Below are 17,208 nucleotides of genomic sequence, written 5' to 3'. Positions count from 1 at the left end.
TAATCATATTAGCATGGCCATGTATTTTCTCAATCTAACTACTTCGAGGGGCTCAGAGATATCTCTCATATTATCGAAGAGAGGCAAATTTCATCTTGATCGCTCATACCCCACGACATGTTTCATGACAAACCCGAAAACTACCTTTATGACTACTCAGTTATGAAATAGCGTTTGACAGCCTCAAAGTATGCCACTACACATTATGGGAATCAATGACGATCTCAGGTCTAAGGATACTACAGGTACACCATTCGAGATAACAACTGATGGCATATTATAAATAATAATCCCAGCAGTATCTCAAGGTAGATCTATCTAATATAATATTCTCTAACATAAATGTCCACATTATTAACCTTGTATGTCTATACCTATGATCCGTAAAACGTAATCATCAATCAAGTGATGGTCTTGTGTATCATCACAATGATATGCGATTAGCGATCGACTAAGAATAACATCATGATATAAACAAAGAGTTTCATGAACAAGTCACATACTTGTCAATCAATGTAAACGATAATCATTATTGGAGTAACACATTATTCAGAAGTACATTAACATAGACGTGTGATACAATCATCTTTATGATTACCTCTAGAGCATATCACCTTCACAGAGTCCACTCACACCTTCATTGGCTCACGCGCCTCTACCTCCATCTTCTTTGCACCGATTTCGCGTCCGTCATCGCCGCATCGGCTCGCAAGGAAATCGTTGTGAAATTAGGATCGAATTTGTCGCCGACAACCTCGTGGCAGCGCACAAGCACTGAAACCGATTCCTCCATCTTGCCCAGAGTGAAGTACAACATGCCCTGATATAACAGGGGATGGTAGTCGTCGGGGTCCTCTTGCGCGAGCTCCTCGAAGGCGGCGATCGCCTCCTCTACCTTGTCGTCCACGAATAGCGCATGCGGTGCGAGGAGGCATGCGTAGATCTCGTCGCCCCCGAAGGTGGCGGATAAGAGACGCGCGCGCGAGGTCCCTGTTGTCGAAGCAGACGAGCGTAGCGGTCTCGACAATGAGCTTCTCAATTGGGTGGGAATTGTCATCGAGGATGAGGTCGTCGGGGAGACCATGGCCGTTAGTGCGGTTGATGGGGGCGTGGACGGGGGCAGGGACGTGGTGCAAGCAATTGCCGGGGTGGTGGCTGCGAGGAGGACAACGACGGAGGCCACGAGGCGGAGGGAGGAAAGGATGGGGTGCGGAGATGTGGAGTTGAAGTTGGCTGTGGAATTGATGACAATGGGGAGGGCAGAGGGGCGCCGGGAGGAGGAGGCTAGGGGGAGGGGAGCACAGAGTGAAATGGTAGCAGTATAGGGAAGGAAGGCCATGGCAGTGACTAAGGTTTTCATTGTGGCATTGAGATTGCCAAGGATTTTGAGTTTGGAAGGAACAGAGTGATGGAGAAGTTTGGAGGTCTTGATCGGCAAAGAAACCGGGACGTGATTTGGGGAGAGTAATTTTGTGGAGGTTGGCAGGTGAAAGCGTATGCGTGGGTTAGAAGTGAGTGCAAAACGTGGGGGAGGGCAGGACATGGAGGTAGGATACAGGAAGGTACGAGAACCACTATATATTTTTTAAGTAGTAGAGAAGTGTTGGCCCCTGTGATCGAGCTCCGCGACTTATTGAAACCAACTTATTTTTCAGTCGACATCATCCACCTCAACCCATATGTAGTTGGAAGTAATAAGGTGATCTCAAGCCCTTAAAAATTAACAAATTGCAGAAGGGTTGTGGGGATTTAGGCTCCCATTTGGAATATATGAACCTTTTCTTATCCCCATGTGTAAGGTTGTTAGAATCCATACCGGATTGGAGGAGGTTTCCTGGTAGGATAATAAATTGTAGGATCGCAAAGATCCAATTTGATTATGCAAAAGAGTTGTCTTTTTAAAATCTACCATGTATTTTAATACCAATGCATTTATAAAATTATAGTAATTTTGTAACTTTTTATTTATAAAATTGTAGCACAATGAAACAATATGATAATTATGAAAGTTTATAATGGGCATGAATTTGCATTGAAAGGGCATATACAGATGAGTAAAAAAAAAAAGGTCCTACAAAAAGTTTAACTGAATGGTAGTAATATCAATAACAAATTACAACTCTAACCTTAGAATCGGATTGGTCGATCAATTTAGAGTGGCGATATATCATCATATATCATATGTAGGAATTGAACCTTATCTTAGCGATTTTTTCCAATAATTTTATATCGAGTTCTTGCGTTTCAAATGAGCTCGGGTCACTTTTGCACCAAATATCCCAAGTCCATATCATGCTGAAAATGCATTATGCATGAGCATGAGGCCATGGGTCTCTCGCGTATGTAATTGCACGTCACACTGCTAACCGCCTCGCACCCACGCCTGATGATTAGCCTTCTCTGACATATGGGACCCACTGGTCCGGACCCAGAGGCCAGGTCATAAAGCGGACGAGTGCGACAGTCTCGACAATGAGTTTTTCAAAGGGATGGGAGTCATCAACGGGGGATGGGGTTGTTGGGGGAGACCGTGGCCGTTAGTGCGATCGGTAGGGGCGTGGGCGGTGGTAGGGACGGGGTGCAAGCGATTGCTGGGGTGGTGGCCACGAGGAGGACGACGGCGAAGGCAGTGAGGCGGAGGGAGGAAAGGATGGGGTGCGGAGACGTGGAGTTGGAGTTGGCTATGGAATTGATGGTAGTGGGGAGGGCAGAGCGGCACCGGGAGGAGGAGCCTTGGTGGAGGGGCACACAGAGGGAGATGGTAGCGGTAGAGGGAAGGAAGGTCATGGCGGCGGCTAGGGTTTTCCTTGTGCCACGGAGATTGCCAAGGCTTTTGAGTTTGGAAGGAACAGAGCGATGGTGGAGTTTGGAGGTCTTGATTGGCAAGAAAACCGGGACGTGATTTGAGGAGAGTAGTTTGGTGGAGGAGGGCGGGTGGAAACACAGGCGTGGACCAGGAGCAAGGGCAGGACGTGAAGGTAGGATATAGGAATGTGCGAAAATCATTATGTATTTTTTAAGTAGTAAAGAAGTGTTGGTGCCTGTGATCAAACTCCACGACTTATTGAAACCAACTTATTTTTCAGTCGGACATCATCCACCTCAACCATATGTAGTTGGAAGTACTAGGTGATTTCAAGCCCTTGAAAATTAACACATTGCAGAAAGGGTGGTTGGGTTTAGGCTCCGGTTTGAAATATATGAACCTTTTTTCTTATCCCCGCATGTAAGGTTGTTAGAATTGATATCGGATTGAAGGAGGTTTCCTGTAGGATCACAAATTGTAGAATCCCAAAGATCCAATTTGATTATGCAAAAGAGTCGTCTTTTTAAAATCTACCATGTATTTCAATGCCAATGCATTTCTAAAATTATAATTTTGTAACTTTTTATTTATAAAATTGTAGCACAATGAAACAATATGATATTTATGAAAGTTTATAGTGGGCATGAATTTGCAATTGAAAGGGCATATACATATGAGTGAAAAAAAGTATGATCCTACAAAAAGTTTAACTGAATCGTAGTAATATCAAAGTTCTACCAAATTATAACTCTACAACCTTAGAATCGGATGGGTCGATCAATTTAGAGTGGCGCTATATCATCATATATCATATGTAGAAATTGAACTTTATCTTAGCAATTTTTTTCCAATAATTTTATATCGAGTTCTTGCGTTTCAAATGAGCTCGGGTCACTTTTGCACCAAATATCCCAAGTCCATATCATGCTGAAAATGCATTATGCATGAGCATGAGGCCATGGGTCTCTCGCGTACGTAATCGCACGTCACACCGCTGACCGCCTCGTCCCACCGCGGTCAACCCTGCGGGGGGCACCCACGCCTGACGACTAGCCTTCACTGACGTACGGGACCCACTGGTCCGGGCCCAGAGGCCTGGTCATAAAGCAGATACCTTTTTCTTCCCTTGGTGCGGACGCGCCCCGCCCCGCGCCGCCGATTCCTTTCCTTCGCACACGAGGGGGGCCCCGCACGAAAGGTTAGCGTAGGACGCAGTGGTGCCCGTCGGATCTGCATCGGACGGCTGCGTGTCGCTCGTACAGATGGCTCCGGTGCGGTGCTGCGCTCGGTAGGCCTGCCTCGGACAGTCGGACTACGCGAGGAGAGGAAGTACGGTTCGTTTTCTAAACGACGAGGAGAAAACGGTGGCCTACCTTTTGCGCGTGGCACCCCTATCGGTTAGATAATCACGAAATAGCCCTTGGGTGCTACTCCAGTGCTTTCATTTGGCTCACTGTCTGAATACGGTTAGATAATCACGAAATAGCCCTTGGGTGCTACTCCAGTGCTTTCATTTGGCTCACTGTCTGAATATTGCCGTCGGTGTACCCTAAGCTCGTATTATTGCAGGTCAAATACGAATGTGAGCTTGTGATGTATCGGGGCTATTGTTATTAGTGAGAAAGTGTCACATCCCTGAAGTGTCTCTATTCACTCTTTCTGTTGTTTTTATGCTATTAAGTGTTCACATAGCGTGATAGATAGTTAAGAGCAACTTCAATTTATTTCTTATTTCGGATTTTCTATTCTCATAAATAGATAATTTTTTATCTAGATTTTCTTTCTTAATTTTTAGCGTGCTCCAATCAGTTTTCTAAATTTGTCTTTCTATAATTCACTTACATCTATTTTATTAATATCTTGTAACTAACATATAACCGTTTCATATTTAAACGGTGTCATTTTTTACGGCTATATTTCCAACTACTCTTACAACGCATATGCTTATATAATAACTGTTTTTATAAATTCTTTCAACGTGTGTGCTTATATAACAACTGTTCTTACAACACGTGTACTTGTGTAGCAACTGCTCTTACAACGTGTGTGCTTGTGCTAACTGCTCTTACAAATTCTTACAACATGTGTGCTTATGTGGTAATTGCTCTTACAACGCGTGCGCTTGTATGGTATTTGTTTTTATAACAGGTGTGTTTGTGAGTTAACTGCTTTTATAACGTATGTATTTATATGGTAACTACTCTTACAATACACGTTCACCTGTTAGCCCTCACTTCCTCTCTTTTCCACTCTCATCTCCTTACCCGCGCAAGAGCAGCAACAAGCGGATAGAGTCTCTTCTATTTGCTAGATGTAGAGAGTAAGAAAGGGTAAATAGGGAGCTCTAAAATTAGAGAGTCAGGTAGAGAATTGGTTGAAGAGGTCTTTTTAAGGTTATTTTTGCTAAAATTTAGGATAGGAAGAGGAGTAGAGAGCGGTAAACGGCAAATTAAATGAAAATATAACTTCCCTTCTTTCATGCCGTTTCTTTACCCACAAAGCACACTCATATTCCATATATGCACAAGTTTTTTTTACAATCAACTATTTTCACATGATTGTTAGACGATATACAGTGATATAAGAAAGACAACATATAAATAAGAAAAAAATCTAGGGGTGGATCAAGGGCTCTAGCTCTTCTACTGCTTCATAGCCAGTAACTTTTTTTTATCTTGGATAAATGAGGAAGGAAAAAAAGAAGAATAAGAAAAAGAGGAGAGAAAAAAGGGACTACACATGCAGACGGCACAGTCCGGTTAAACCAAAATTTTTAGACAATGGAGAAACGTGTCGGCGGCCAATCTAGAGTTAGTTACTACAGGCAAAGCTGGAATACCCAATTTCCCGAGGCCTTACTAGCGAAACATCCATCTCATTCCCCTCCTCTCTGTTTTCCCAGAAAATTCTTTTTCCCTAATTTGTCGTGGAGGCGAGCAGATAGAGGAGAGAGGGAGGAGGAGGAGGACGGGGGCAGGAGGAGGCGTCCCTCGTGATTGGACAGGGCGCGAGCACCCCGAGGCGCGGGGCCCGGTTCCGGTCCTGGTGCAGCCTCGCCGTCGTCCGGGCGGCCGTTCCGTGCTCCATTTTGCCTCGACCCGGCTCGGATTTGGTGGGATCCGGCCAAGAAATTCCGTGGTTGGTGAAGGGGAGGAAAGGGAGGAGGAGGGGGAAGGTATGGGCGCCGGGGCGGAGCCGAAGGACATGGCGGCCGTCGGGGCGGTGGAGGAGGAGGGGAGCGGGAAGAAGGAGAAGGCGGCCGCAGTGTCGTGCTCGATCTGCCTCGATGCGGTGGTCGCTGTCGGCGGGGAGAGGTCCACCGCCAGGCTGCAGTGCGGCCACGAGTTCCACCTAGGTAAGCGGCGATGGATGCTGGATCTACGGATGCGTTCTTGGTTTTGAAATTTTGTGGTTCAATTCCAGCAATTTGGACGCGGAGGGCCCGTAGAATTTGGTTCTATTTGGTGGAGTTAGGATAAATTTACAGTGTTATAGGCGGTACGGTGCTGAATTTTGGGTTTCAAGTTCTAAAGGTCGGATCTTTTAGGTTTACCGTATAGGTTAGGTTTTGTGGGCGAATTTACATTATTATAGTTGGCTTGATAGGAAGGTGCCATTTTGAGGGATCGATTTGATGTCCAGAGGATGATTTGGGAGCATACACGAGTTAGTTTTGGATCAATTTGTGCACTTTTGTGTGGTTTCATCGGTTCAAGGTGGAATTTTCTTTACCATTTGGAAGCTGCGCTGTTCTGCTATTTTTGATGGCTGCTTTGTGTTTTTGGGTTTCATGCTCGAAGTTGAGCTTGTCTGGATTCAGCAAGAATTTGAGGTAAAATGTGTCAAATTTCCCTTGTTTCTTTTGGGAATTCAGCTAGTTTTAATTAACTTTGGTAGAAGACCAGACGGTGGAGTTTGTAAGTGCTGTCTAGAGGGATCTAAACATGTTCTATGAAATGCTAACATTGAAACTTGGAGGAAATTTCTGGAGTTGTCAGCTTAATGTCACCTATTATTTTCCTTTTTATGTTATATTTGGAATTAAGTGCAATTTGGAGAATGTTTAGCAAATCTAAGCAGTTTTAAGATGGCCAATCAAAGCAAATTTTCAGCTTTGTGTTTGAATTACTCTTAGGACTTGCTTGAATAGATAATGATTAGGCAAAATCCCTCAGGATAGGTACTAAAATGGAACTAATATGCCAGCCCGTCCAAAGGGATTGCGTCTAGTCTTTGTATTACCAAACAAGCCCTTAGGTATGATGGATGGAACCATGCATGTCTTGTATATGCTGTGTACTCATTTAACTTATTTTAGCAGTATCAACTTGTCTCTGCTTTTTTGGTGATTCAGTATCTAGCTCTGGTTGAGATCTGATAGAGGCTTTGCAGTTTTCATGCTTTCCTGATCAAATATTTCTTGCTTTTCAGTCATCTACACTCTTTGTACTAGGTTCACCGGGGTTTTGAATTCTGCTGAATGATGTTTATGGTTACTTTGCTTAAATGGTCTTCAAATAAATATTGGAATTTTGAGAAGCCAGGAATATCGAAACATGCTTTCAAACATCACATTAATTCTTTAGCTGGTACTGAACACGGTTATACATATCTTCCAAAGGTCAATGGTACCAAATCTTGGTTTGAGATGACTGACTTTGTAAAATAAAGAGTTATGGGAGGTAAAATAAGTATTAGCTTTCTAAGGCTGTCAATTTGATTGCTACCTGGTCTTCCAATATGCAATTTGCTGTTTTTTTTACAAGTAATTGCAATATCACTGTAGTGTAATAGGACCTAAGAATTTGACTGCTACCTGGTCTTCCAATATGCAATTTGCTGTTTTTTACAAGTAAATGCAATATCACTGTAGTGTAATAGGACCTAAGCTACTGGGAAGAATGTAAGACAAGATTAGCTGCTGAATTGCTGATTGAGAACAGTCCTGAGCTACGAATATGCATATTATGAGGTGCAAAGTGTGCTAGTTTACTTTATGCAGTACTGCTTATTCTTGTATGGTGTGCTACTTACTATTGCATGATCTAATCCAAAGCAATGTTCTTAATTTTCTTCGCTTGGTAATGTTTGGTATGCTAACTGCGAAGTATATTTTTTTTCAGACTGCATTGGATCAGCATTCAATGCCAAAGGGGTTATGCAATGCCCCAACTGCCGCAAAATTGAGAAAGGGAATTGGCTTTATGCAAATGGTTCCCGACCTGCACAGGATGTTAACATGGATGAGTGGGCTCATGATGAAGACCTTTATGATGTTAGCTATTCAGAGATGGTATGTGGCCATGTCAACCTTACTCTTGAATTATTCATACTTGTTATGGAATATTGACTTCTTCCTTGTTATGCTGGCAATATGCCTTTCCCCTCCCATTTCTGTTTTATCCCTTCAGTTTACCTGATGCTCGACCTTGTGTTTGTATGCAGTAGTATGCACTTACAAATGATTGGCACTTAATCATACATAATTATTTGAACCTTTATTTTGGATGCACTTATTTTGCTATGTGAATATGTCTTTGGTGACTTCTATTCCCTTGAGATCATGAGCTTTAAGTAGCATACTTAGCGTTTTAGAAACATTTGACTACTTTGTGCTTTGTGGACTTCTCTTATCTCTACTGTCAAATGACCTTTTAGGATCCTTGTAAGTTTTGTTAAATCTTTTACTAGAGCTCTCATTATTTTAAGAATCCGATCTGATATTTTTGAAAGAATGTTTGGGTTGAGGACTTGCAGAGCAATTTCTTGTCTCTTGAATTTTGCCTAATCTGAGCTTAACAGTTACAGAGCAATGCCCTTTCTCTTAAATTTGAGGTAGTTGATTGTCTTACTGGATCATTAGTGAGGTATTTTAGCTACTGGATGTAATTATACTCTCCTTGAAAAATAATCTCTGTGGAGTGCATGAAACCCCTGTTCAGTTCTTTAATCCTAGGTTATTTTAAAGGAAGTCTATTTACCGCTTGAACATTGGGGCGTGTCTACCTAAGCCTCTAGACTACAAAACCAGCTACTTACTCCCCTTAACTTACGATACCAGGCCAAATTTATCCCCTCAGGTGGTTATGCAGAGCCGGGATCTTTTTGTTACGTAGATGATGGCAGATCTAAACTCTCTCTCTCTCTCTCTCTCTGTGTGTGTGTGCCATCTCTCCTATTCATCGATGATGGCTTTGAAGTGACTGCTCAGCTGTGAGCTCTGCTCCAATTTTCGTCCCACCTATTTGCAGATTTCTTTACTCGCACGCATGAAGAGTGGACGAGTAGTTGCAATATGATATACGGCGGTAGTGGTATAGATCTAGCCAACAAACATTGATTACAACGGCATAGATGTGGATGAGGAAGATACTATGACAGAAGGTAGATTAGCAAGGACTCAAGGATGGTTGGGTCGCAATAGGGAGCCGAGGCACAAGGAGGATTTGTAGATCTACAGGTGGTGGTTAGTGTGAGTCCGTGAGATATGACGAGTTATTCTATGGCTAGTAGATCATGCATTGTTGGAATATGACGAGTTATTCTGTGGCTAGTAGATCATGCATTGTTGGATTTGGTCCTGCGAGAGGTGGGTTGTATGAACACACACTGGACACATGAGTTTTCTTGCTGCCAGCAACTTCTGATGTTTATTCAAACATCCAAAAGCCTATAGCTGCTAACAGCCTATGTTGGATTGAAACCCATCCAAAGGTGTGTTACCCGGGGGGAGGGGGGGGGGTCAGCCCAATATATAGACAAAAAAAACGACCTACAGTAGCCGCCTTACTGTTGCAGAAAGATTAAGCTAACCACACACAAGGATTTACTCAACATTACTCCCCCAAAGTCTTGTGTGTTTGCTTATGCTTAATTTGGACCATTCCAGTCCTAGCTCTAAGCTCTTGGAAACGAACTCGCCCTAATGCCTTTGTTAAGATATCTGTGACCTGGTCCTTAGTGCCAATGAAGTTTGCACTGATACTCATATTGTCCAAGCACTCCCTGATGAAGTGGTACCGCACATCGATGTGCTTGCTGCGTTCATGGAACATATGGTTTTTGCACAGTGCTATAGTTGATTGGTTGTCAACGTTGAGCTTGATGGTGTTGGCAGGCTTGCCCTTGAAATCGCCAAGCAAACGAGTTAGCCACACCTTGTGTAACTGTAGTGGCGGCGGTGACATACTCTGCTTCACAGGACGACAGGGTCATCACCCTTTGTCAACTCACCAGGCTGTCTCCGTAAAACAGAGCGCCAGAAGTGCTCTTCCGCGTATCAATGTCGCCGGCGAGGTCGCTATCATTGTAGCTGACCAGTTGTCCCTCCTTCGCTTTCCCGCAGCCTTAGCCATAGTTGATCGTCTTGGCAACATAGCGTAGGACCCTCTTCACGGCTGCCATATGCTCCTGAGTTGGCCGCTCCATGAAGTGGCGAACCCGACGCTAAAGGCGAGATCCGACCGTGTATGGACGAGGTAGCGGAGGCTTCTGACAAGCCTCATGTACTCTGTCGCGTCCACTTCTGCCGCCGTGCTCTCGCGGCTAGCCTTGAGCCATTCCTCCATCGAGGTGTGAGTGGGATTGCAGTCTCTCATCCCCGTCATCTCCAGGATTTGAGCGGCGTAGTGCGCTTGGCACAGTGTGATGTCGATGCCGCCGTCGCTGCTTTGCTGGACCCTGATCCCAAGGTAGGAGAGCTAACCGAGGTCGCTCATCTTGAATTGAGTCTTCATCTCCGCCTTGAGTCGATCAATCTCCTCCTTTGCCAATCCCGTGATGATCAGATCATCCACATAGACCCCAAGGAACAGCAGCGTGTTGCCATGGCCGCGTCGGTATGTCACATGTTCGTGCGTGCTTTGCTCGAAGCCAAGAACCCTCAATGTGCTGTCAAGCTTCGCGTTCCATGCGCATAGTGCTTGTCGTAGGCTGTAGAGCTCCTTCCATAGTCACAGAACCTTATGCTCTTCTCTGGTGACGACGAACCTAGGCGGCTGCACAACATACACTTCCTCCAAATCGCTGTTGAGAAAGGCTGATTTCACATCCATGTGATAGACTGGCAATTCCTCTTGGACAGCTAGCGCTCGCAGTAGGCGCATGGACTCTAGACTGGCAACATGTGCGAATACCTCGTTGAAGTCCACGCCTGGTTGCTGCACATAGCCCTTGGCGACAAGGCGGGCTTTGTGCTTGATCACAGCCCCGACTTCGTCTTTCTTGAGCTTGAACACCCATTTGAGCCCGATTGAGCAGTGTCCACACGAAAGCTCCACCAACATCCATGTCCTGTTCTCCTCGACAAACTTCATCTCTTCCAGCATCGCTGCTCACCACGCTGCGTCGCGTTCCACCTCTATGAAGGAGTTCGGCTCTCCTGCACTCGCCAGGTGCAACTCGGTGGCGTCCAGAACATGGGTAGCGTATCCTGTCGGAGCTCCCCCGCCGCCGAGCAGCTTGTTGACGAAGTCCGCCTCCTCGGTAGATTCGTCGCTCGGCATTTTGGGCAATTCATTGGTCGCTGCTGGACTTGGTGCGGGTGGTTGTGCCATTGGTGTTCCTCTTCCGGCTGAGGTGAGCCCGTCAGCAGTTGGGAGATGGATTTAACTCGCCTTGAACTCCACGACGAAGTCGCTCGACGGAGCCACGCTCCCAGCTGCATCCGCCTCGCAGCTCCATCAGGCGTCCTCGTTGAAGATTACATCTCGCGACACGCGGACGAGCTTGGTGCTCGGGTCGTAGAGGCGGTATGCCTTCGTGCCATGCTCGTAGCTGATGAAGACACATGGTGTGCTCCTGTCATCAAGCTTCCGCAGATGCGGTCATGCCTTCTTGACGTACGCCAGACAATTGAAGGTGCGCAAGAAGTTCACCGTCGGCTTCCTACCGTGCCACGCCTCGAACGACGTCATGCTATCCATGCTCTTCGTTGATGCGTGATTGAGCAGGAAGATGGCAGTGCTCACTGCCTCTCCCCAAAACTTCACCGGCATGCCCCTCTATTTCAAGAGCACGCGCGCCATCGCAACGATCGACTGATTGCGCCTCTCCACCACACCGTTCTGTTGCGGGCTTTACGGCGCGGAGAAGTGTTGCTGGACGCCACGATCCGCGCAGTGGCGCGTGAATTCAATGGACGTGAATTCGCCACCGTTATCGGTGCGGTGGACGCGGAGTTTCCGATCGCTCGCCGCCTCCGCCTGGATCGCCTTGATCGCCACTGCTGTGTCTTACTTCGCAGCCAGGAGCATCAGCCACATATAGCGGCTGGCGTCGCCCACCATCAGTAGGAAGAAACAACGTTCACCTGGTGTCGCCGGTGTGATGGGACCGTAAAGGTTTCCATGGATAAGGTCGAAACGCTCTTACGCCCGATACTTGGCCTGTGATGGGAACGTAGCTTGGCAGTGCTTGGTGGTGACGCACGTGTTGCATAGTTGCTCGACATGCTCCAGTTGCGGCAGTCCTCGCACCATCTCATGGCATGCCAGCCGCCAGAGTGCGTCAAAGCTTATGTGGTTGTAGCGTGTGCCACCGCCAGGTGTTCTCGTCGTGACGCACCACGAGACAAATGGGACGGGCAACATCGAGGCACAGGATGTATAGCTAGTTACGCCTGCGACGAACTTTGGCGAGGAGGCGGCGTTGGCGGTCCCAAATCCGCAAGATGCCGTCCTCGATCAGCACCTTGGAGCCACCCTTGTCTAGCTGGCCCATGCTGATGATGTTGTTCTTCAGCTGTGGGATGGAGTAGACGCTGGAGAGCGCCTTGTGCTCTACGTTCTTCCCGGCGAATAGGATGGTGCCACATCCGCGGATGTCAACCACGGGGCCATCCCTAAAACGGATGGAGCCCATCACACATCGATTGAGCTTTGCGAAGACATCGTGGCGGCTTGTCATGTAGTTGGTGGCGCCGGTGTCGAAGTACCAGCCCTCCATGTGGTCGTCATCGTCGTGGCACCAAGGGTGGACTTGCGCGCGTGGCTCGTTGAGGTGGACGTGGCTTGGCGGTGGCTCTTGCGCATCAATGAGAGCGCACATGCCATCAGGAGCGCAGGCTCGTCTTCTTTCTTGCCCTGGGCCAAATAAGCCTGCTCCTTCTTGGGAGATCGGCAGTCCTTGGCTCAGTGGCCATAGCGCATGTAATTGCGGCACTTGTTGTGGGAGAGATCACACGCGGTCTCCTTGCCATCGGAGCCGCTGCCTCCCCCTTTCTTCTGCGGTGTGTGCGCACGGTGACGGGCATTGCCGTTGCCCGAGAGCCCTTCGTCCTGCTTCCGCTCCTTCATGCGCGCGAGCTATTGCTCCTCGGTGAGGAGGAGCTTTCCGTCGACGGCAGGGGATTCTTTTGGATCGAGACGATCCTCTACCGCCTTTAGCCTCCCAGTCACTTTCTCTAGCGTGAGCGTCGAGAGATCAAGAAGAGTCTCAATGGACAGAGCAATCTGCGAAAATCTCTTGGGGACTACTTGTAGATATTTTTCTACCACCTTCTGTTCTTTCATCGTTTCTTCGAGCGTGGCGAGGTTGGTGACGAGGCCGGAGATGCATCGTGAAATAGTCGATCGTCTCCTTGTCATGGGAAGAAATTGCCTCGAATTCCTTCCGCGGCTGTGGCGTCAAGGCCTTGCGAACACGATTGTCGCCGACACGCATCGATGTGATGGTGTCCCAGGCCTGCTTGGCGCTCGTTTTGATAGCGAGAGTGCTTATCATCTCCTGGAGCACGACGTAGAGGGTGGTCTCCAGCGCCATGCGATCTTTCTGGAAATTCGCATCGCCAAACTTCATTGCGTCCCAAGGCCGCGAGCCTGGAGCATGACCTTCGTAATCAGGCTCCAGTCGGCGTAGTTGCTCCGTGTGATGATCAGGTACGACGCGCTGCCTACCTCCTTGACCAATATATAGGCAAAAAACCCCCGACCTACTGTAGCTACCTTACTGTTGCAGAAAGATTAAACTAACTACACACAAGGATTTACTCTAACATGCATGGTGACTCATCACTTAAAAATTGCCAACTCATCCGCCATAGCAACGTTGTCTGCCACATTGGTATAACTGCCTCGTAAAGCAGCATATAATGTGTTTTTTTCTCTGTTTTTTTATGTTCAGGGGTTAATTTACTAATTAAGCAACAGGTTGCTGCATGCATGAATAATCCTAGGACTGACGTGAGGACTGACGTTATCCCGTTTTATTCAATTAGACTGCGTGTCTATGCTTCCTTGTTGCCTTCTTTTCAAAACATTTATGCAGCTGATATATAAATCCTAGTCCATTTAACTCTAATAAACCATCCTAGTTGAGTTTATTATTGTTTACTCCTCATTAGGTGTCATTATTTTACTTACAGAGGCAGTTCTTCTGCATGACTATCCTGACAATTTTTATATTTCTATTTTGTGCAGCCATTTCGCTTCCATTGGTGTCCATTTGGTCGCTTACCACAACTTCCATCTTTATTTGAGTATGTTCGACACTTCAGATAATAATTTTCATGTAACATTGGTGTCCATTTAGTCGCTTACCACAACTTCCATCTTTCTATTTATGACTTTTGTTCAACTTTCCATTCGAGGCTCCAAAAAGCAACATTGGTGTTTAATTTTCATGTAACAAATAATGGGCCAATAGCTTTAACATACAAGTTGTGTTCTTTCTCTAACTACCTTGTTTCTATAAATTTCTAGTGCAGGAAACTAGTATCTCGTGTTTGACCCACAGTATTATCATCCATTTGGAATTTGTAGATGCCAAAAATAGGTGCTGTAATTACATTGAGGATATTAAAGAAACAAAAAAAAGAGTAACCCAAAGACCCTGTAACATTGATAATCTGTTTAAGGGATGTAACTATGTAACCAAAATCAGATGAAGGGCTTATCAATTATTTGCTCTCGATGAAATCCTGAACAATCTGCAATTCTTCATAGGCTTAGCCTGCCATAATGCATGAGGTTATTAATGATCTCTATAGCGGCTTTCTTGTCATTATAGAGTATACATGAGTCTTTTTCTGAGAAGCATTATTCAAGTAATGGTTGACATTGACAAGCCATGTTTCAATAATGCTTCATACATAATTTTAGCCTAGACACTGATCAAATTCACTGGTGTGGACTGTGGACATTAATAATACAGTTATTCCAGTTATCTCCTAAGATCATATCCGGTTTGTCAACATATCATTTTCATTTTTCTGTTACTGAGAATCCCACTCTATGAACCTCGTAATGACAATTTCCTGTGCAAAGTACTCCCATAAATCAACGCTGAGACATCTTTATTTGCAGATCTTTCCGTATATGGAAAAATTGGTCCTATTCACTTACACTTTTCCATTTTCTGTCAGGGAAGGAGAATCATCACCTCCAGTAACTTGTAAGTTTTTATTCAAATTTAACAATTTGCTAAATTGAAGTTATGTTGAATATGTTTGGGTATTGGTCATGCAGTTCATGACTTCATGGGACAACATGTGTTTACGGAGCATGTAGCTGTATCTGCTGGACCAGGGACAACTCATCCTTGTCCATACGTGGCATACTTGCATCCTCTTCCACCGCTGGCATCATCATCAAGCTCCCATGTCCCTGAGAGAACTATGGATCGTCCTGCATATCATGATCACTGGAGCCCCCTGGCTGGCCCATCAGATGGTAGGCAAGTGCAAGCAGTGCCACCCGCTGATTTCCATCATAATCTTTGGGCGCACATGCCCCATTCCTATGCTCAACCCAACAGCAATAACGGTGTGACCGAGCAGTCAGGAATCCCTTTTGGAACAAGGGCTGCGAGGGTTGATGGTGATAGCCAACGTCGAGCATCTGTTGTTTCTCCATCGTACTTCAGCAATGGGTAAATTCTAGTCTATGTTCTTTCTCACGAGTTATTGTATGACTTTGCTATTGAAAGAGAAAATTCCAAATTCTTGCATTGTACTTGATCATAACATGCATCATTTTAATAAAATGATCTAAAATAACAGTGGAAAGCTCTGGCTGGTAGCATATATTACCCTATGAATGTTGCCATATGTTTCCTGTCCATATTTCTTGCTGTTACATTAGTGCAATACCTTGTCTGCTTTATTCAAAATTTCCTGTGGGTTTTTAACTAACATAACAAGTTTTGGAGAATTAATTCAGAGTTAAAAACTACATTGTTACAACATAAACTATTGCCATACAATCCAGCTCTGTTTTACCAATTTCAATGCAGCAGTTATGATGATCTTTTTTGTTTGCAGATCTGGTTCTAGATCTAGAGCTCCCAATGTTCCTCCTCTGATGCCGCAATTCATGAGGGCTCATGGCAGCATCAACGAGCAGTACCAGCAGAATTCATCATCTAGTCTATTTGCTGGGGCTCATAGGTCGGGAAGCATGCGACCTGCCCCTACACCTCTATCTGAGAACCCCACCTTTTCCCTGTTCCCTCCAGGTTCCTCTGGCCATAGTTCAATGGAGACTGATGATGTGGGGGGAAACCGGTTCTACGCTTGGGAGCGTGACCGATTCGCACCATACCCGTTGATGCCGGTGAACTGCGAGACAAGCTGGTGGACCTCACAGCAGTCTCACAGCACACCAGAGCCCACATCTGCACCAAGGAGACTATTTGGGCAATGGATCGGTGTCGGCAGGTCATCACCTGAGAATAGATCGCCTGAGGGCTCTTCATATCGGCAAATGCACACACCTCGGATGTAGCCCCTCACTGCGAGAATCCGAGTTAATTTGGAATCTGAGTTGCTTGTAAGAAAAGATGGAAAACCCATTGTATTAAATTAAGCCGGGCTGCGCCGTAAACTTTCGGACTTAATCTGAGGGGGCAAGAAACAGGAAATGACCCGTTGAGAGAATATTTGATTTGGTTTATGTGAATTCCATCTCGTACATATTTCAAATCAAGTTGGGATATTCGGAGCTTCACCATGTGACATAACTTCTTATACTGCATAATGTCGATGGATGGATGCCAATGTTATTACATTTTTGTTGTATGGTATTTGTTGAATTGAAGATGGCTCATTTTCGTACTATCACATGGCCAGTCAAACAAATATGCCTTTCATGAAATGCTGAAATACGGCGAAGTACTAATAATATCCTCATTGACTGTGTCATTTAAGCGCAGATAGTAGAAGTACAATTTTTGTCATTATTAGAATCCAACGTAACTTCAGTAGTCTGATTGGTATTCTTGATATACTAATTCCTATGAACATAGACAGTAGCGGAGTTGCTGCGGAGAGTGTTTTTCGTACATTTTTATCTGTAAATTTGTGAATTAGAATTTCGGAAAAGTAATCACTTGTTTCAAGATAGAGCAAAACCTAGGACGTAGAACATGCTGAATTCAAGAGTTTGTTATTCCTTATATATTTATTT

At 45.4% G+C, this 17,208-nt stretch overlaps 1 protein-coding gene across 1 annotated transcript; it reads left to right on the top strand.

Moving 5' to 3' along the window:
• The first annotated feature begins 5,687 nt into the window (after positions 1 to 5,687).
• Positions 5,688 to 16,809, top strand: LOC133928468 (E3 ubiquitin-protein ligase IPI1-like). Its single transcript, XM_062374804.1, has 6 exons — positions 5,688 to 6,161; positions 7,930 to 8,099; positions 14,224 to 14,282; positions 15,168 to 15,196; positions 15,271 to 15,673; positions 16,065 to 16,809. Exons 1-6 carry the CDS (start codon positions 5,984 to 5,986, stop codon positions 16,525 to 16,527), a joined length of 1,302 nt encoding a protein of 433 aa, XP_062230788.1. The 5' UTR covers positions 5,688 to 5,983; the 3' UTR covers positions 16,528 to 16,809.
• Positions 16,810 to 17,208: the final 399 nt, after the last annotated feature.

Source organism: Phragmites australis, chromosome 9, assembly GCF_958298935.1.
Source record: "Phragmites australis chromosome 9, lpPhrAust1.1, whole genome shotgun sequence".
Lineage (NCBI taxonomy): Eukaryota > Viridiplantae > Streptophyta > Magnoliopsida > Poales > Poaceae > Phragmites > Phragmites australis.
The sequence above is the reverse complement of the archived record's forward strand: the minus strand, read 5'-3'. Positions and strand labels throughout refer to the sequence as shown.

Coding starts and splice junctions, on each gene's coding strand:
- LOC133928468 (XM_062374804.1), top strand. CDS start 5,984: ATGGGCGCCGGGGCGGAGCCGAAGGACATGGCGGCCGTCGGGGCGGTG. Junction 8,100..14,223: donor ATGTTAGCTATTCAGAGATG/GTATGTGGCCAT, acceptor TATTTTGTGCAG/CCATTTCGCTTCCATTGGTG. Junction 15,674..16,064: donor CCATCGTACTTCAGCAATGG/GTAAATTCTAGT, acceptor TTTTGTTTGCAG/ATCTGGTTCTAGATCTAGAG.